Consider the following 21,711-nt stretch of genomic DNA (forward strand, 5'->3'; position numbering starts at 1 on the left):
TCATAGCTGATAATGTAATTCTTTATTGCAACATTTAGAGCCTAGAAATACATATAGTGAATTATGAATATTTCACTGATTTTTAATACACTTTCAAATATATACAATTTTATTGGTTCTGTGATTTTCTAAAACCTCTAAAACTGAAGTTTTTGCTATCTCCTAATTCGCTTCCAAGTGGATGAGAGCTTGAAAGTGTGTTTTATTTCATAGTGAGTCTATTTTTGAAGGAATTAATGACATTTGATTTTTATGAAGGTGCAAACATTGTATGTCAGCTGATCTCTTTTCCCCTGCAGAAGTTGTCACTTGAGAGGCCAAGCTCAGATGGGGAAGGTGCTGTGGAGAATGGCATCACTACTGTGTGCAATGGTAAAGAGCAAGGTATGTCTGGTGTAAGTGATGTGTGCTGAGAGAAAGGGGAATACCTCACTTTTATCTTTGCAAAAAAGTAAAGTTTTTGAATGGTTTTATTAGGATTCAGTTTAACATGAAAGCTGAGCTATGTCAAGAAGGATTCCTTCAATTTTGGCAGCAACATTTGAGGTTATTGGGCAGGTAACATCAATATAATTAGTATAAGGAAACTGAATATAGAAATTTTGATTTGGCCTTTTCTGTGTTCAAAAGTACTGGTTTTCAGAGCTTGGGTGACCACTCTAGCCAAATAACAGGTTTTTTAGTAACTGTATAGTGACAATATAAGTAGTGATGTAAAGTTTCTAAGCAAAAAAGCAATCATTAAATAGTGGAAGGAGAGAGCCATGCATATATATATAATTTTTTAATATATGCTTGTGTGTGCACAGATACCTTCATATATAAATTATCATATTACATATTATTATTTATATAAAAACATATATAGTCATGAAATATTAGTGAGCTTTTGAGTACATATCTATAATTTTGCATATACTACTTTGGAGCCATGCATTTTCTGTAGTCCTTATAAACCAGCAAAGGTAAACCCCAAGCCCAGAGGGAGTTCTGGCCAAGTTATTTCTAATACACTCAACCCTTATGCTCTATCCCCTTCCCTCCTCTACAAAGCAGAAGAAATTCTGTGCCTTCCTTCACTTTCTGTTAGATAAAGCATTTTCCTGCTGCTGTTAGTGAAGGTAACTTGAGCTGCAGAGAGCACAATGTCAATACTGGCCTTGGTGCCAGCACTGTCTCACCTTTTGATCTTGTCCCTTATCTCCTGCCTGGCTCATTTTCCAGCGTTTCCTGGCCATATCTCTGAACAGTATGGGACAATGTCATGGTTGCTGGTTTCCTGAAAGTCATGGTACATTTTTACTTTTTTTTTTTTTCACATTTTAAAATCTTCTGTTAAGCTTTCCTAAAACTCTGAAACCTGTGGAGAATCATCTGTGACCCAAAACCTGTGTTGGTCACGATGTCCAGAAACACCAGGTGGCCCCCGTACCCTGCAGAAGGTGTGGTGAAAAGCAACCCAGCTTAGGTGCCTCAAGGAGGGTCATTTAAAGTACCAGTGGCTTTTGAAAATTGACTTTCAATACATAGTAGGAGAAATTAGGGGCATTAATGACTGCAAGAAGACTGAAGTGTGCTTGGTGAAGTTATGCCATGCCTTTTTAAAATGGATAGGAAGTGTTTAAGGGAGTAGATGGGAAGGGAGGTTTCAGTGAATGATCATCTCCAGCTGGCACCAGCCACCAGCCTCTGCTCTGCTCCAAACCAGCTGCTTGCTTTGCTGTGGGGAAGGAAGTGAGAATAAAAGGCTTTTATGAAAAAAATCACTGGCAATTGGGCAATTAGTATATTCTTTAGACTCAAAAAGATTAAGTCATCAAGGCCTTATTTCTGCTGCCTCTCAGTTCTGCAGGGAAAAAAAAAGTCAGCAATGTGAAGGGAAGACAGGACAGGAAAACAAACACTAGAATGGGCTTATTCCACTGTCTGTTCATGCTTGTGGGAATGATTCTTTTTGGCTTCTGTCTCAGAGAAATGAAATTTTCTGTCTGGCTTTTTTCAATGCTTTTCATGTACCCCTCAATAGCCAGAGTCAGCTTTTGGCTGCTCTTGTGTGGGATGGAAACCTGTGTGAGGGCAGGTGCTGTGCCCCCCAGCGTGACAGTGGTCACAGGGGTTCTTGGATGAGGGAAGAGGCGAGACTGTTGACTCCGTGTTTCAGAAGGCTTGATTTATTATTTTATTATATATATATTACATTATAACTATACTAAAGAATAGAAGGAAAAGCTTCATCTCAGAAGGCTAGCTAAGCTAACAATAGAAAAGCCAAAAAGAATGATAACGAAAGCCAGCTGTCTCGGACTCTGTCTGAGATAGCTCGGCCTTGATTGGCCATTAATTATAAACATCCAAGATGGACCAATCAAAAATCCACCTGTTGCATTCCACAGCAGCAGATAACCAGTGTTTACATTTTGTCTCTGAGGCCTCTTACCTTCTCAGAAGGGAAAAAATCCTAAGGAAAGATTTTCATAAAAAGATGTCTGCGACACCCCAGAAAAGGGTTCATGACCTGATGGGAAGGGTGACCTTCCTCCCTCCAACAAGGGAGCCTCATGCATGTTTAGAGAGCACAGTTGTTAGCACCCTTCCCTTGAAACAGATAATTAGACCTGGATGTGTTGGGGTGGGCTGGGGGGCAGCACTTGCAGAGCTGCCTTTCCCCCTCAGCACTGGCAGATTTGTGCAGTCTTGGCCACAGATAGAATTTCTAAATAATGTTCCGTGATTGCTAACAATTAAACTAAATGATAAATTATCCCATGGTGAGTCCCAAACTGCTTCTCTATTTGCCATGAATTCTTCTTCCCAGCCCATCAGTTCATACACTCATTTCTCATGTGAACATTTTGTCCAATTTTTCCCTCAGTTTGTGCAAGTCCATAACCACTAAGTGTTCCCTAATGCAAAAGGAATTGATATGTTGGGGATAAAGATAGAACAGCTCAATTAGTAACTATTTAAAATTAATTGTTCATTAAAATCACACATCAGGGCAAGTTGATGGAATTTTTGCTGCCCTGTCAGTTAGCAGAGACTTTTGCTCTGTTGCCAGCATCCAGTTTATGCCGCTGAATGCAGTTTTTGAAGCTTATTTTGTTTGTTCTGTTTTTGCAAAGAAAATCTTGTTTTTTTTTTTTCTGAATCTGTTTAGTCTTAGAAACTCTTCTTTAAAAAAAAAATTGTATTTAAATCAGGTAGGCACTTCTAAACACCATATCCATAGTCTTTGCCATATTGCACCCAGCAGCTGAACCTGCTTCAGTTCTCAGAGTGGTAATATTCCTATTATCAAATGAAGATAGTGGAAGCATAGACTGGATGTTAGCAACATACCTCTTTTAAGCACAGCTTTTTCTTTCCAATGGTCACATAAATGGCCAACTATAGCTATTGAATATTCATACTGATCCCACTAATTTCTTATCAGTTAATTCATAAGTCTTGTCTTTCTAAAATGTCCATTGTGATAAGATCTCTTAATCTAATTGTTCACAGAAGTCATTTTGCTAAGCAAGCATATTCTGTCTTTTTTTGTGTACCTAATAATTGAAATATTTTGAGAAAAATGTTTAGGAACATTGAAGAAAACACTGAGGAAGTGTCTGACTGGATTTTTATTGCTGTGTATATGAGCTAAATTTATATACAGGTACTTCAGTCATACTCCTAAATTAGATGATGACTGCTGTGGAAAGAGACCTGAAGCTTGATTAGATTAAATAAAGTTGGAAGATTGATTTTTGTTTGTATTATCCTTCAGAATGCCGTGATTTTTATAACACAGAGGTTACTGGGTAATATAGTGTTTGTCTCATTGAAATCTGCAACTTTGGTGCAATTGTTCGTCTTTGCTCTTCTTTATGTCTTGCATAGGATTTTTTTGTCTGAACTTCTGTTTTTATTCAGGTTCTCTTCTTGGTTGGTGTACACACACTACTAAATACACACTTCTGCTTTCTTAATAGTGAAGAGGAAAAAAAGTTCGAAAACGGAAGCCAAGGGCACTGTGACTAAAGTAACAGGGAAAAAAATAACAAAGATCATTGGTTTAGGAAAGAAAAAGCCATCAACAGATGAACAGACCTCATCAGCTGAAGAAGATGTTCCAACATGTGGTAAGTGTTTTTTTTTTCCTTGAGTCTTAAATGCACGTTGCTATTAAAATTTTATAGCATTCTAGCTTAGGAGTTTCTCTAAAATTTACTTTTACTGCAATAATTCTTCCCCAGCATTGGAAGGATGCACCCAGAACTGCAAGAGGAGTAATCAGGAGTTTGTCATTTGCTAAGAGACTGAAATAATTTGACTTTTAAAATAAAACAGTAACACAGGCTGAGGTATCACTGCTCTTTGCAGAAGTGAGGAAGAGGAGGAAGAAAATTGTGAAAAAGAAGCATAAAGAGACAAGTGCTGTTCTCAAACAGATGGTTATAAAATGAATATAGGCTGAACTATGAAATAAAATGAGGCTACAAAGTAGAAGAAGGTTCTTGGAAAGTGATCAGGTCTTTTATAGTAGATTGTGGTTAAGGTTTTATGGAATAGCAGACAGCAGTCAACTGGCCTCAACCAAAATGATTTGAGTTTAATTATGGGTTCCTAAAGTGGTACATATTGGACAAAATGAAGTAACAAATTTCTAGTAAGCTATTTTAACTCTTAATTTTGCCCATTCCATATGACAGCTGTAGTACACAAAGAAGTGTATAAAATGGCATGCAGAAAATACTTGTGTTTTGTATCATAACTGTTAAGATTTGCTCACAATTTAAGACATTGTGCAATGCACTTAGCTGATGTCCTCACAGCTCTGCTGTTTTATAACAATGCAGTGTACTTACATTCTCCAGTTTATCTTTTGGTGCTCCAGTATTAGGTAACATTTACACATGAATAAGATTGAACTCACCTTCACCCAATTCCTTCAAAAGACAAATTTCCTTGGAAAGCTTTGAAGCAATTGCACCAGATTCTGAGTTTGGATTTTACCCTTTAATTGAGTAGAAAAACTTAGGGAAACCCAGAAGTCTGTGATTAGGGAGCAGCTGGCAGAACTGATTGGGGCATGAAGTGTGTTAGATGCCTGCCCAAGGTGGTGGCAGCAGGTCCATGGACCACCAGAGAGAACTTCATCGATTACAGGTGGCTTTCAAGCCACGCTTTGGGCATCATTCACATCAGCAAACTTTGATTGAGTAAGTGCATGTATATGTGTCTATACATCAGCTAAGTACAAATGTGATTTTTTGACCAAAAGAGCAGCTGGGGAAAGCTGTGTCCAGCCAGAGGCATTGTCCAGAGCATCTGGCCTCCATAAGGGCTCAAACTTCTGGGCTCTCATACTCCATTGATTATTCTGCACTATGTGAGAAGTTAACCACTGCTGTACAATCTAATTCCTCGAATTTCTATCATTAGTTTGGATAAGGACATAAATACAGATTCAGCCATTACTGTTTGGCTCTACTCAACACCACTTGCAGATTTTAAAGGAAAATATATAAAAGTCTAGCCTTTGGTCATTGCAGGAAGTCTTGGCTAGAAGGAGTTTCTCACCACCAGCAGTTTGGCTCAGTTCAGTGCCCTCTGGGAGGCTGCTCCATAGTTGAAGGTTTTTACACTTCAGAAGGCTCTACCTCCCATGAAGAAAGGGAAAATCCCAACAGGGCTGCAGGTGTCACCCAGCTAGTGTAGAAACTAAAACCCACCTGCACTTGCAGTCCTGGCAAAGCTCTTGCCTTCCTCACCACTGCTCCTGGAGTGCCTGCACCAAGCTGACGTGCTCATGCCCCAAAGGGGAACACACTCAAGGCATTTTGGTCAGGTCAGCCTGTGAAGGTTTAAGCAGAGATGTGGGATCCTGTGTAGTTCAGCTCTGAAGCAGGAAGGTTTGCAAGAGCTTTCTGGAGAGGTGCCCTGGGAGCAGAGGGGAAAAACTGTCTGAAAAAAAGGACTCTCACTCCAAAACAAGCTGTATCTGGCTTGCACGGGAAGGGTTTTTTCATTTCTAGGGATTGTAATGTAATGCACAGTGATACAGGGTTTTGTTACAGGAGGAGGGAGGAGAGCTGAAGAGTGTGATTATCACAAGGAGCCAAAACCACAGGATTAAGCACATCCTCATTTTTTATAGCACCTTCCAAGATGTGCACAATCCTGATCTGCTATATCCTGTTGGATCACACTTTGACATTGGAACCATAATGTTGGAAGGAAGAGCTAGAAAAATGAATAATAAGTCATAGTTTTAATGAAAACCAAAGAGAGAGCTCTCCAACAGAATTAAATTAAAATCATGTCTGAGATAGAAGACAGCTTTTTAACCTCACTTCTGGCTTTTGCAAGATATCATTTATTTCCCTCCTAGCCTGTTTGGAAGCAGCAACATGCTGAATTCATGTACCATTTGTAATGTGGAAGCAAAAGTAAAAGGTTTTTGTTTGGTGTTTTTTTTTTCCTCCTATTTCCAAACTCTACTAAGGAAGGAAAAAGGGCATTGCTTTGATTGTAATGTTTGAGTCTGGAATGATTGTTGCTATGGCACAGAGAAGGAAAACCACAAAAATCTGGCTGTTTAATGATATTATATACCACTATATTGATATAGAGCATGGTAAGAAAACTGGGTGGTTTTAAAAGAAAATTTTTAATGACATTTTAATATGTAAGGATACTGTATCATAATTAGTTCCTGAATTTTAAATCAACATGAATTTTTTTTCTATTTGCAAAGGTAACAATCTTTTAAGTTCTGGTTTGCAAGTGCCACAATCCAGATGTGCATTCTTCTTTCTAAATGTAATTAGAACATAGAGCATCAACACTTCCTAGGTCATTTAAACACGGCTTTTGGATGTTACACAAGGTAGCTCAATACATACTTACATAATATGAGCTGTGATTTTCCCAGAAATGTTGGTCAGACACAGTTACCAAAGTCATTACCCACAGAGAGGCGGAGTGAGCACATTGGCTGTGTATGTTACTCTTTTCATCAGTGTCCTCTCCCATTCTTACTGAAGTCCTTGGGACCTGTGTGCTCCTACACATGCAGCTGCTGCAGGCACTGACACAGAACAGCCATTTGGATCACATATTTATATGCTTTTTCTTGGTTATTGGCACAGTGAAAGTTTTCATTAAAAGAAGCAGGGCAGGGTCATTTACTTGTCTTCCTAAGATCCATCTGGACTTTCTATTAGAAGAGGAACAAGTTACTTAAAGGCTAGCATTACACTGAGAAGCGAGTTTCTTTTTTTCTCCCTTTTCAGAAAAAGTGAGGAGTAAAATATCTCGCATTTCATTTTATTGCAGGATATCTCAACGTGCTCTCTAATAACCGCTGGCGCGAGCGCTGGTGCAGAGTGAAGGACAATAAACTCATTTTCCACAAGGACAGGACAGACCTGAAGACACACATTGTTTCCATCCCACTCCGAGGCTGTGAAGTCATCCTGGGGCTGGATTCGAAGCATCCCCTGACCTTCCGCCTGCTCCGGAACGGGCAGGAGGTTGCTGTGCTTGAGGTACAGTGGCTGTGACTTAGCAGCTCACACAAAGTGAATTAGAGAAGCACTTTCATACAACCTGTGTCTGTCCATTAAAAAAAAAAATAAATCTTTGGAATAATATTATTGCAGAGCTGAGCAATAAATGTTGGAAGGAGGAAAGAAGTAGTAAATGATGCAGACAAAGAAAGAACTGAGATTAAATGTAGTTCAGAAATCTTCTCAGTAAAATACTTTTCTCTGCACTGACCTCCCTTTGACCTGGTGCTAGAATATCCCTGCTCCTTCTCTAGGCACACTTTTGTATCAGGGATATAGTCACTTGGGGTAAATAACTTCACAATAATTAAATAATGGATCGCTGTTGATGAGAGCTCGAAAACTCCTAACTTTCATTTGTCTGCTATTTATGGGAACTCCTTTTGCTCAGTCTGTGTCCGTATTAATACAATTATGCATTTCAGAAAATGCAGTGTGCTAGCAGCCTCATGTGTCTCTTGATTCTCCTCACATACACAGACCTTTGTCTGTGTTAGGTGGGTCAGGCTTTCTATGGGGACTTTATTCATCACCATTTAAAACCTAAAATGAGAAGACACTTAAAGCCAAGTATAATGAGCAGGAAGCAACCTTCTACTTTCAGAAGGACAGGCACTTTGACTGCTTTGGGTTTCTGATTACACATCAAGTCTCCTGTCCTTGCAACGAGGCCTGTTATATGACAGCAGTTCAGAGAATTTGGAAATAGAAAACAGCTCAAGGAACTGTGAAAAGCAGTGAAATATGTAAAAATAAGAAATTTAGAAGCCCCTATATTTTTTAATGACAAATTGTTGCCTTTCCCCCACTATTTCTATCCAATATTTGTTTTGCTGCTGTTTAACTTCTGAATTGGTGACTTGAAGCAAAATATGAAAAAAACTTCAATTATTTTAATAGCATTAATGCTTTTACTTGTGTTATCAGGAAGATGAACGGCATCATTTAGACAAATGTAGCAAAATTTTTCAAAAAGTAACATTAAAATCTCTTCACTATTTTGTTCCCTCTTCCCTTTTGTTTCTGTTTAACAGTAACACTTTCTTCTCAGGAGTGTTGCTATCCAAAAATCCTCCAGCCTAACATAAGAAAATAATTATGTTAAAGCTTTCAATATTCTGTAGTCTAAAATAAGCATTACTTGAATCTAAATCCACTGGCCTTAAATGATTATTTTTTCATCTTTTTAGTGGATTGCCCACTTTGTATTACATCATAAATGATGAGCAATAGCTTAGTTAAAGTGCCCTCCTTCTAGCAAAGCAGATTTAATATAAAATCCTGGGATTTTTAAGAGTTCAGCAGAATGAAACCAGAGCCTCTCATACCATGTGGTAGCGATTTGTCAACCGAGAAGAATGCGCGTTTTGCAATCATGCTCAGCCCAGTGGCAGAGCCAAGACCTGACCTGTGTTCTTGCCCTCTCCTCACAGGCCTCCTCCTCAGAAGACATGGGCAGATGGATTGGAATTCTGCTGGCAGAAACGGGGTCTTCCACAGACCCGGGGGCTCTGCACTACGACTACATCGACGTGGAAATGACGGCAAGCGTCATCCAGGCTGCCAAGCAGACCTTCTGGTGAGCGTGCTCCCAGTGCTGCTCCCAGGGCTCTGGGAATTCACAGCCATGTGTTGGCTCCTCTGCCAGCACTGCTTATCAAAATCCACCTCCCCCTTTGCCACATACTGAACTCCTGAAGTGGATCAGCATTGCAGCATGTTAGATGTGTTTGTGATTATTGTGTTGGAATCCTGCTAAGTTCTGTAAGAGATGCAAGGCACTGTGCAACTTTACTCAAATCTTTACTGATTTTTTTCAGTAAGTCTCCTTACCAAATGCTATATTTTAATCTTCTATTTTACCTAAAGTCTTAGAGCTATTCCTGGAAGAGAACAAATATTCCGAAATATACAGCTACGTAATTCACATTTATTGGCTGTACTTGCAGTACATACAGGGAAATACACAGCATATTGTATGTTATATGCTGCATATATATATATATATATATATACTCACAGTATATAGCAAATTTAAATCTTGGACAGTGACATAATCCCTGTTTCCTTCTCATGTTCTTTCTGATTAATTAAAAACTTTATCAAACTCACCCCAGTTCAGTTAATTTCTGGGGTTTAGTATAGGAGGTGGAAATTGAGAAAGTGCATAGAGGGTGCAGCATGGAAACTGTTTAAATTGCAAATCAATAGAGTGAATTCCCCATTACAGATCTTGTGCTAAAAGGAGAAATGTGTACTTAGCAGATACAGTGATTTACACGTTCAAATCATTTGAGGCACTAAATCAGCCCTTGGTGGGAAAAGCCATCATTTTTCCTTGGCTAGATGAGGTTTTTATAAACAGGAGTGAAGAAACAGTGGGGACAGGGGGATGCCCTGCTGGAGTTGTTCCCTGTGGTCAGGAAGTGGGTGGCCTGAGAAGACAGCTGGCAAAGGCATCATCCCTCATCCTGCTGCAAGATGACACTCCCTAGACTAATTTGGAATTTGTGTGACTTAATACATTAGAGAATCACACCCCATCTGCCCATCATGAGTTTGAACAGATAGAAAATGAAGGGGGAAAAAAATGGAAAAAAGCTTTGGAGTTTTCCAAAAGAGGATCCTATTGCCATTAGCAAGCTTCCAAAAGAAGTTAACAAGGGAAAATGCCCAGCTTCAATGAAAGTCCAGTTTCTGATGGAAATCAAAGTGACTCAGTGTTAACACAAGCCCAGTTTTGTGAAAACCAAATAATTTTGATAGAATTAAAATGCACTTAGCGTTCAGACTTAACGTTAATATTTGTTTAGAAGGTAATAGGGCTCAAAAATTTCTCCTGTGTTGACATGTATTTTTGCTTCAGTCAGCATCTAGCAATAACCACATTTAAGAGCAATAGAATGGTAACCTTTTCCTCATGAATTCTGCATGGCTTTCCTTTTCTGCACAAATGTGGTACTAATTGGAGCCAAGTGAAAAAACATATGAAACTAGACCACATGTTAGAAAGCAGTGTCAAACAACTTGCAAAATAGCAGAATTTCCCTGTTAAGAATTAATTAAAATTCATTGGGTGTCTTTAAGAGCCTGTGAGGGCTTGCTGATAAGCAATAGAGTAGCTGTCTGCTGATTTTCAACAACTGCTAGAAAATGAGGAGAAATTACAATGGTACTTAAATGTTAATGAACTGCTACATTTGCCCTTTATAGAATGAATATCAGTATTCCAGATAAAATGCAGTTATCATTAAAGCTTAGTTTATCACTCAGTTGCTTTAGATTATTGGTTATCCACTTATTATGACTGATGGTTTGCAAAACTATCAGCTTCTCATTAACAGTCCCATCAATTTCCTTCACCTAAATCATTAGGTATGGAGGAAAAGCTGAGGAAAAAGTGCTTCCAGGCAAATTTTCTTTCTAGCAGTTTCTGAATACAATTAATTTGCATGGATGCACCTGAAAACATGATTAATGAGGATTATTGAAATAATGATTATGAATTGTTTGCAATTACGGAGATAAATCCTGCCTTCCTTTGGTGGTGGAAGTAGTTACCACAGGTGCATCAGATGCCACTAATGAATATCCCAGTTTTCAGACATGGTTTTTGTATATTGCTGTAATTGGAGCCTCTTCACTAGGAAGAAATAGAGCAACAACTCCAAACTCAGTTCTTCACACCAACCAGAAACATTTGTGTAATGCTCTTCTTTAAGAACAGTAAACAAATGCAGCCCTCTAATAATGACTAACAAGGTATGAGTTATGATAAGGTTAAAGACGTTTTTTATCATGGGGTTTTCCTGGGCTTTTTGCTGTTAGTTTGCTTGAAGTAAGAAAAGCTTCTGCCTGATGTTTTTTCCATCCCCACACTGCCCTGAAGGGTTCACAGAGAGCTGGGCAGGTTCATCCCTCCTGTGAGCCCAGGTTTCCTGTGGCTCAGGTGAGCCCCAGTTCTCCCTCTGAATGAGAAACTCAAAGGACTCCATGTTATTCCAGAGCCAAAAAGAAAACAACTGTTGAAACCACAGCATTCCTGAGCTCCTGCCAGCACTACAGAAGACCCTCTCTGCTTTAGCAGTGCTTTATCATATTTTATGAATGTCAGCACAGACTCTGAATAGTTCCATTGTTTGGGATGGAAAACATTGTTTTCCCATTTAAGTACACCTGAAACTGTAGGAATGGAATTATTTTGGATCTCACTCTATACCTTATTCAATTCCAGCAGTTGCTACAAAGGAAGACTCACCCTTGGAGTCATTATTAAGCAACAGTGTTGATTGGAACAGGAAAAGGGGGAAAAATTAAAATATTAAATATATGTGTATCCCTTTTGAAGTTTCCAGAGGACTCAGGCCCACCATGTGTAACAGAGCAAGAATGAGCATATAGAGTATTTGCATGTACAATTACCCATAAAGAGTAGGGAAGCATAGTGCCATAGCCAGCCAAAAGTCCTGATGCAGAAAAGAAGAATTCCCAGGTTTTGAGGAAGTAATTATTCAGGAATTTTTTATAGAAATTTTAACTTGGATTTCATTGAAATTATGTGTTTGTTTTTTTTTTTTTTTCATTTCTGCTGGATTTTATTCTTATTTCTCTTATTTCCTAAGTTTGCAGCCCCTTGGGCGTGCATGCACACAGAAACACCTGCTTCTCCCCAGTGCAGACAGCAAGGGAGCGTTTCTGGGACCCTGTCAGGCTGGTGTGTAACAGAGACCAGCAGGTTCCTATGTAAACATGCCACTGAGCAATTACAGCTGTTGCCCTCCTGGCCTTCACACAGCCATATCCCCGCTGCAAGAATGGAGAACAGGAACATATGTTGTGTTCCTGGCTGTAGCAGCAGCGTGTGAGTAGCAAAGAAAGAAAAAACCACCCTGCGGAAAGCGAGAAGCTCCGTGCTTCCAGGCTACATAATCGGGCACAGGGAGTATACCACTGTATCATCATTTAGGCGTAGGTTTGAGTGCTGGTTTTCATTATTTCCCCTTTGCATTGTGCAGTTTCATGAACAGGCGGGTGATATCCACGAGCCCGTACCGGGGGAGCACTGCCAACGGCTACGCCTGCCCCAGCGGGATGGCGCTCCACTACGACGATGTTCCCTGCATCAACGGATCGGTAAGAGCTCAGCCTGCACACAGAAAATGCTTTGCATGTGTTCATTGCCATGTGGACATCTGAAAATTGTATTATCTAAAGATCCTCGCTGGGCAGTTTCCAGATGAACTCATGGTTTTTTGATTGGGGGTTCCAGACTCCTCTCACACCTATAGAATATAAGGGCATGGGACATATTGTTTACATTAACCTGCATGTGAGCCAATGTGCATTTAGAAAGCAGTTGCCTGTTGGTGATTTGTTGCCAAGTCCTTGAATATAATACTCACTTGAGGAGGTATTTTTTTAGATCAGACTGGAAAGGGCAAAATTAAGGACTCAGTTACACCAGGCACTTTTTGATGTCTATTGAAAAAACACCGACACCCAAACACTTCTCAGTCCCTGTGGCTGCATTTCTGAGGGTTACAGGTGCTGCTTGTCCCAAAGGAGAACCACAGTGCTCACTTCCATCTTCATAAAGTGCAGAGCTGGTCGTAGACAGATATGTAAGAGGATTTGCAGGGGAGCTGCAGCCTATGTCAGCTCTTAATTTGGGCTGTTGTATAAAGGCCCCACTAAGGGCGAACTCAAAGGAAATTAATAGTTTCAAAGTGTGAAATTAACTGGACATTGAGTCCTCCAATATGTCGGTAATGTCCAAAAGATGTTAGAAATCCCCTCTTGGGAACAGTGCATGATCACTTTTGTGGACAGCAGTCTTGACGTAGTTCTTGGATGTGCTCATGCCTTTGTTTGAGTAGTGTACTGCCATGGCCAGGATGGGTTAAGGAAGGATATTTAGCAGTCAGGTGGATTTCTTTTAAGATTAATCAGATGAACCACTGGAGTACTATTGTTGAGCTTCCCATTTTTCTAAAAACTAACAAAAAAAGGAACTATTTTAGTTCTTGTAGCTCAGAATAATAAATCTCCGTCAAATCAAATGTGCAAGCATACCAGCAGCTGATATGCATGGGAAAGACGTGTAACCTGAAGAAATTAAAAAAACAAGCTAGAAAAAACTTGGCTTCTGACAACTGCTAGGCTGTATTACTTTTAACAACTCATGTACCAGATGTAATCCCATGGACTCATCTGTGCAAACTGTGAGCATCGCCCTGCTAACACAGTCTGCCTCTGCCCCCTGGGTGCAGTCAGAGTGTTAGGTGTGCTTGTACTCAGGGCTGAGGTATTGAGCCATGGAATGCAATGCTTGTTTTCCACACAGTGTCCTCCCGCCACTTTCTAAGTAGTGTCAGTAGTAAGGATGTATGCTCGCTAAGCACTGTGGGCTTGCTGGAGTCCAAAGCATCGCTAATGTTTTAATTTCACTTATGGGGTTCTGCATGGTGCATTGTTCACTAACTGCCGAGGTGTGTGTGTTGCAGTGGGAACCAGAAGATGGCTTTCCTTCTTCTCGTAGCAGGAACATTGGAGAAGAAATGCTTTATGATAACGCAGGCCTGTACGATAACTTGCCGTCTCCAAAAATCTTTGCGCGCTATCCGCCAGCTGACAGGAAAGCCAATAGGTTATCTGCTGACAAACTCTCCTCTAACCATTACAAACACCCTGTCTCATCCAATCTGTCTTCTGCTCAGTCTGTCACTAATACCTCTGCTGTGGGGAGGGGATCTGGCTCGCAGGTACTGTACTGTTTAATACTTAACAAAGCTTGTTATTTGTTTTATTTATCTGGTTGTAATCTCTAGGAACTCTTTAGAGTCCCTTAGTGTTAGCACTGAAGTGCCTGGAGTTTAGTTATGAGCCCACTGCAAATGAAGCAAGTTTGCAAAGGTGTAAATTCCAATGTGGAAGTAGTGGTACATGGAAAAGGCTTTGCCAGCATGGTCTTGATGATTTACAGATGGTGAATAATAACAAAAAAATCAATGTGACCTTCCACACCTAACCTGAATGCATGTCGAGCCACCTTTTGGCTCCTCAGGCAGAGATGTTTTAGGAGAAAACCCAAAAAAAGATAGGTGACATGTGACCTGACTGTGACAGCAAATTTGGCTCTTTAGAAATTAGTATATATTAGTGTATATACTAATGTATATATCATGTATACTTTTCTGTATATCATGTATACTTTGGTTATACATTTTATGAATATGCATATGTATAATAACTTGATGCTATATATTTAGTAAATTATGTTGTATATATTCATAAATGACATCTTTATATTGCTGCCTGTTATTTTCTTCCCCTAAAAAAAAAAAGAGGCTATTTCTCTGCTGCTTTCTGAGGGTGACTGCAGGCTTTTGTACCTCAAACATGAACCTACAGAGCAGATGAAGTCCTGTGAGCTCAGCATTGTAGCAGATGGGCACAGCCCAGCAGGGGAGCAGGGCAAGCCTTGCTCACAGCCATGCCAGGAACCTTCTCAGAGCCCTTAGCTGGTCTCTGAAAGGTGGTCATTGGCTTAAACCAATGCATCACAGTGTGAATATATCACAGTGATGCACAGTTTTCAATCTAATCTGACATGGAACAATTAAGATAAATGTTTCCCTTGTAAAAGGTACCTATCATACTGTGTGTTAACTCACTTAACCCTTACAAAAACTTCATATTGGAATATTGGAATTCAGTACAATGCATAATTGGAGGTGGACATGAGCAATAAATTACTGCAGCAGCAAGCTTCTCAGTGCATTCCCAATTCAGTCCGCACACACCTTTGGGAGCAGGAGAACAGAGCATGGCACACATGTGCCCTGTGCTTGGCTGGAGCATCCTCCATGGAGACACCATGAGTAGGAGTGGGTTATCTTCCCAGGCTTCAGTTCATTGCTGTGAGCCCTCTAAATGGAAACCCCTTGAACATGCGATGCTCTGTTCCTGGTAATCTGTTGAGCCTGTCTGGCCATTATGAGAGGGTTTTTTTAAGTAAGAAAAGCTTTTAAGTAGTAGCTAGAAGTTGTATAAGGGGAAAATAATATCTTAACTCCTAGCACTTAAAAACATGTAATAAACATATTGTTTCAAAAAAATCCACAAGGATGGCAAGGTCATACAGTAAATAAGAAATAATGTTGAATTTTTTGTGTGGCAAACCCTGGTAGGTTATACTGTGTGAAATTAACTCTGAAAAACTTGTGTTTCAAGAGTCTTTACTGTAAAAAAAAAAATTAAAATATACATTTTTTTCTGCCTTGCAGTGGCTTTCTTAATACTGTAAATGCCAGGGTTCTAAATGCCTTGGAAACCATGATGCCACCAGAAACAGGGAGTTCATCCCCTTGTTATCCTGTGATTGCTGGCATGGCTCCCGCTGAGCAGGCAGCTCCCAGAGGCATCTCTGGAGGAAGCGCCGTCTCCAGCTCAATCAATGTGCTCTATTAAGGCTCTCTGATGTAGCAGGCAGCTTTCTGTCAAGCTCTGCCCTTGATGAAAGGGTGAAAGTAATGCCAGTGGCACGGGAATAGCTGGAGCCCATTTGTACTTTTGTTTTCAAACAGTTTAAAGGCAAGAAGCCTCCTGTGACTGCTAATGGGATCGCCGGAAAAGCGAGGACTTTAAACAGCCAGCCCAAGAAATCCGAGACGGCTTCCTGTGTGAAGCGCACGGCATCCAGTAAGTGTCTGTCCTCACTGCTGCCTCTCAGTGTCTGTCCTCACTGCTGCCTCGCTGGGGACAAGGTACAGCACCAGTGTGGTTTTGTGAGCTGAGAGGCCAAGGAGGAGATGCCAAGACTGAGCAGGAGATACTTTGGTGACTTAACTCCAGCCATGGCACACGAGAAAAGGGTGCCGCTCATATGGGAGAAGGATAAATATGAAATGTGGACCTCTGGCTGCTGTGAAGTCATGAGGACAGCAGGGTAAAAAAGAAGGATAATGATTCCTCATTTGGAACAGAGAGGAATTCTATCTTCATGTTGGAAAAGGAGGATGAGGAGCTGGTATAGATGTAAGAACATTGTGTTGCTCATAAGTGGACTTATTAATGAAGTCTTATTTAAGAAGCCGTGGATTTAATGGCAACAAGAGAAATTGGTTTAGACTTTAGGACTAAAGTAAATAGCTTCTAACTGACTAAAACTGGCTTAACAACTGTTTGTCAGGAATTATTTCATATCATAGAGTGTGCCTTTGGGTATGTGACAAAGTGATCTTTTAGCTGACCTATCTTCTTTGAGTCTGCAGCTGGAGCAGAGCTGTAGAGGGGGCTGTGATATGAATCAGACCACAAATATATGTCAGCCACAAAATGAAAGCATTTGTATGGGAAATTAAAAAAGAAAAAGAAAGCTGCCAGACGTCAAAGAAGTGTGAACATCTTTGTATTCTCTTATGTAAGATGAGAAAAGATGTGCACTTGAAGTAGGAATGAAAGTCAGGCCAAGCAGGTGGTTTTTCCTCTGACCCTTTCAATTAGAAATGAGGGGTTCATTGCTAGAGAGGAGCCTCCTTTCCATCTTCTGAACTACAGAGAAAGGCAAGGCCATTTTTCAAAACCAGTGTGCTATAAAGTAACTGGTATTTCTCATTTTCCTCATGTAAATATAAAGAACATACTCTATCCCATATCATTGTTATAGCTGTGCTGCAGAACTTGGCAGAAATCATGGACATTGAGAAAGAGCCAGTTGAGAAGGAAGGCCAAACCTTTTCCTCAAACCGTAGAATTATAGAATGGTTTGGGTTGGAAGGGAGCCTTGAAGATCATCCAGTTGCAACACCCTGCCATGGGGAGCCGTGACATGCTTCATGTCATGTGGAGTCTCAGGGACCAGTTCAGCGTTGTGCTGTTAATTTAAACCCTAATTAGCTACAATCTGATACATGCAGATGCAGAGCAGTACAAATATGGCAAGAATCGTGTGGAGGCAGATGCAAAGAAGTTACAAAGCAAAGAGGAGGAGCTGCTGAAGAAAAAAGAAGCCCTTCGGAACAGGCTGGCCCAACTCCGGAAAGAAAGGAAAGATCTGCGTGCTGCCATTGAAGTCAATGCTGGTAGGAGGTGCTTTTATGTGCTGAATTCTCACCTGAGAATTAGGCTTAGTTATTCAAACAGCTTTGTATTCTGTGCTGAAGACATGCCACCCTAAACAAGGTTAGGTTTTGATGCTGAGCAGTGCTCTATAATGTCTATATTTGCTTTCTATATAGATAAAAAACATAAAAGATAAAAATACAAATGTGTATGTCCTTATTTTATATATGCATGTGTATGTACACACATACCTAAGGAATTACACTGGTGTGAACTTCAGGTAAGAAGAGCATAGGAATAATTTTTTTGTCACTAGCTAATTATATTTTCATGATACAGAAAAATAAAGAAAACAATACTGATTTGAAACCAGACTAGATATCTAAGAATGTCACTTGATAGAAAGCATTTGATTTATGCTACTAAACTTCTTACTTTCAAGCGTTTTATATAAAGTAACTAATTTTTTTTATGTCACTGATACGTAGAGACCTTGTTTCCTTACTTTTTAGAAAGAAAAGAATTTCTCTAAGTGTCATTTTAACATTTTTATTATTGTTGAAATAATAAAATTGCCGTGAATGACAGGCAGGAAGACCCAAGTGATTCTTGAAGACAAGTTAAAGAAGCTGGAAGAGGAATGTAAGCAGAAGGAGGCTGAGCGTGTAAATCTGGAGCTGGAACTGACTGAGGTGAAGGAGAGCCTTAAGAAAGCCTTGGCTGGTGGCATCACACTGGGCTTGGCTATTGAGCCCAAGTCAGGAACATCAAGTCCACAGGTATGCAAAGCCATTGAACATGCAAATCCCAGTTAATGGGCTGGGAGTGCTCAGCCTTCCCAGCTCCAGCAAAAAATGAGTAGGAACTGAAAGTATAATGTTTTTTTAAGCCTGAGAAATAAGAGCAGAATTAAATGCCTTTCTGTGTTATTTGCATTTCCTGCAGCAGCAGCAGGGAGCAGGTAGATATGGGAATCACAGGCAGGATATGTTAGGATAATGTGCAAAAAGCCAGCACCTTGTCCTCAGTGATTGTATAAGTGCAGCAACCAAGACATTGCTCCAGCCCAGGGAGATTTAAATGCACCAAGTCATCATGCAGTGATGAAGATCTGCTTGTGCTGGTCCCCTGTCAGTTGTGTCACACTCTGCAAGGGCTGCATCTCACACCTTCGGGGTGGAGCTTGTGCTACAGATCTATGTCTGAAGCAGCCATCACAGAAAGATCAGAGAGGGATACATCAATTCCTCTGGATTATCCGTAGTTGTTTGATCAGACCCATAGCTGTTTAACAGAAAGGAAACTTCAATTTTCATCACAGAACACACATGCACTTTGTTTTGTTTCCTGTGTTCTAATCTCCTTTTCATCTAGTCATCATTATGAATATAGTTTCTTTAAAAAAGAGTTCTGCAGTTCTGAATCTAAAGTAGAAAATATTGTACATGTGACTACTTGGAGGAAACTCAATATAGGCTTTTCGCTCTTTATAGTCTCCAATTTTCAAGCACCGAACTTTGGAAAACTCTCCCATCTCCAGCTGTGACACCAGTGATACTGAGTGCTCCATCCCTGTGAACAGTGCAGCAGCTCTGAAGAGACCTCCCTCATCAAACAACTCTCCATGTCGGGGCCATGTGCTTCGAAAAGCAAAGGTGAGAGCACTCGTGTCTTAATTGTCTTCTTCTGTGCTTTTTCATACTTTCTTACAAAGTCTTATTTAGCCTTAAGAAGAGAATATCTAAATTATTCATATTACTACATAGTACTGCTGATTTGGAGAACCTTCTGCAGAAGAGTTGGTAAGTAAGTTTGGGAGACTGATTTGACTCTACTCTGATTCCATGTTTTTCTCTGTTGCTTTTTTGATTTGATTTGCAAAGTAAGTAGTCTGTGGTGTAGACAGTCCATGTGTCCACTACTCTGTATAGCAGAGAAGTGGTTAAAAGAGCACTGTTACAGTGAGTGATTAGAAATGGCACAAGATTGGGTCTGACCTTTTCCAGCCACTGCAAGAACATTATAATTAATGACAATGTGTTGTGCAAGTATCTGCTCAATGTACATTTAAAGTAAAAGTTTAATGACTTCAATTTTGTCTTGCGAGTACCAAGCTGAAATTTGCTGTCTTCTTGTATTGTTACAGTTTTCTAATTTTTGTGGTTTAGTTTAAGTGGGATTTGTATAACCATTCTTCTGGGCTAAATTTGCTGGCAGCATAAACATGTGGGCAACACATAACCAAGGGTGGCAGTAATAGTGCTGGGCCCAAGCTTTTGTTTATTTAGTAGTTCACTGCTAGTTGTAATTATAAACAGCAATAATCATAAACACTTGTCGTTCATGAAGGCTGTTTCCTTTTTTCATTGATGTCTTCTGATGGATTTCTTCAAGTAACTTTTGCTACATGTATTCATTGATTATATACATTTCCAGTGTCTGAGCATAAGCCTGGAACCTAAATGTAGTAGATACTGAAAAATCAGCATCTCAAAAAATTATTTTATTATTAAATTATCATAATATAATTATTTTTCCTGATACACTGTTTCTTCTACTCCCTTTGCATGGACATCAACTGCTTTTTCCTGCCAGTTAGCCTGATTCATTTAAATCCAACTAAGAATAATTACACTCAGCATAATAGGTTTTAGTTCTAATCAACTTTGAAGTCTGCAGCTTGTGTTTCAAACCTGAGGAAGGATTTATGTGCTCTAAAGCTTATCTGTGTTTTCCAATTATAGCCTAATTTGTGCCATAACGATATCATCTCTAACTGTACACTTTGTCTTAGATGTGGATGGTAGCTCAGCAATACTCAGGGAGTGTGGTCTAGCAGAGCACAGTGCTTGGAAATGGGTGCATGGATTTGTGCTGGACAGGCACATTAAATCCAGACATCTAATCGTTACAGCTGGAGAAGCCAGGGCATTATAAAAACCTAAATATTTTTGGTGTAAAGAATACCTTCCTGTAGTATATTTTTTATGCTCAGCACATACCATGCAGGAAAAGCCCTCCTGTGTTTGGTGTCGGTGTGCTTTGGATGGCACCATAAGTTGGTCAAGCTTTTTGGCAGAGGAATCTTGGATATAGGATTAGGCTAATCAAAAAGGATATGGAGCAACTAAGCATATTTTTCCCATGCTGTGAAAAACAACTCAAAGTATCCAATTCAGCTTGAACAGCTTTTCCCCTAAAACCTCATGCACTAAATATTAAGAGTGAAATTTTGCTGAATTAGATAGTGCAACCCAATCTGTTCCCAGCCCCTTGGCAGCCACAGCTGCCATCAGGTGCACATCTGCAGCACGCCCCACGCTCGGGGGTCGCTGTACGTGTGCGGGGGTGGAATTTGGCTCTCAGTTCTTTTGGCCTTTTGCAGCTGTGAGTGAGCCCAGGCCTCGTGGAGCCCAGGCTCAGGAAAGGGTGTCACACATGAGTATCCCAGAGCAGGACTTGGCTCTCCAGGCGTGGATGTCAGTGCAGTTTGTGGGAGTGAAACTGATCCCACGCCTGTGCTCCCGCTTGTATCTCTGGCAGCTGGCACCTCTCCCAGTGCTATGAGGGAGTTGTATAAATGTTAAAAATATCAGAATATGGTTTTTACTCCTGGTGTGTATTTGAAAGCACTGAATGCCTCCCTCCTTGGCCTTTTCCTTGCATGGAGGATGCTGAGCCTGTTGCCTGCCAGCCTTGTGTCACGGCCATGCTCACCAGGCAGCAGTGCTGCTGCTGCTCTGTGCCCTGCGCGCCTGGGACAGCAGCTTTGGAAGCTCTGCCACCAAAAGCTTTCTCCTCTCAGATGGTCTAACGTTAGAAGGAAATACAGAGAGAAGCAGTAAGACAGATCTAGTGTTAAGAAAGAGCAGCAATTTGGGGATTGGCTGTTCAGGACACACATTATACTTACACATACATAATTTGAATTTTTAACTTCGCTTTTTTACAAGTATCTTTAATTTATTTTTTTTTTTAGAAAGTAATTATGTATATTTTTAAAAAGCCAGAAGGCATTTTAATTGCAATTTTGTCTAATCTGTACTTGGCTAGAAATGGAAACTCCAATTAAAATATGGAAAATAATATTCTGCGT

General features: G+C 40.1%; 1 protein-coding gene across 2 annotated transcripts in view; it reads left to right on the forward strand.

The window, feature by feature from the left end:
* The window catches only part of AFAP1 (actin filament associated protein 1), a 113,054-nt gene that overhangs the window by 87,124 nt on the left and 4,219 nt on the right, over positions 1-21,711 (forward strand). Inside the window, exons 8-17 of one of the 2 annotated variants that reach the window (XM_058024614.1) lie at positions 300-384; positions 3,972-4,121; positions 7,321-7,532; positions 8,987-9,132; positions 12,569-12,686; positions 14,057-14,314; positions 16,139-16,253; positions 17,471-17,635; positions 18,204-18,394; positions 19,109-19,270. In XM_058024614.1, the coding sequence (XP_057880597.1) occupies positions 300-384; positions 3,972-4,121; positions 7,321-7,532; positions 8,987-9,132; positions 12,569-12,686; positions 14,057-14,314; positions 16,139-16,253; positions 17,471-17,635; positions 18,204-18,394; positions 19,109-19,270 (1,602 nt within the window). The remainder of the gene's footprint in view (positions 1-299; positions 385-3,971; positions 4,122-7,320; positions 7,533-8,986; positions 9,133-12,568; positions 12,687-14,056; positions 14,315-16,138; positions 16,254-17,470; positions 17,636-18,203; positions 18,395-19,108; positions 19,271-21,711) is intronic. The other variant, XM_058024615.1, reaches the window with a different exon arrangement.

The sequence above is a fragment of the Melospiza georgiana genome, chromosome 5, assembly GCF_028018845.1.
Source record: "Melospiza georgiana isolate bMelGeo1 chromosome 5, bMelGeo1.pri, whole genome shotgun sequence".
Classification (NCBI taxonomy): domain Eukaryota; kingdom Metazoa; phylum Chordata; class Aves; order Passeriformes; family Passerellidae; genus Melospiza; species Melospiza georgiana.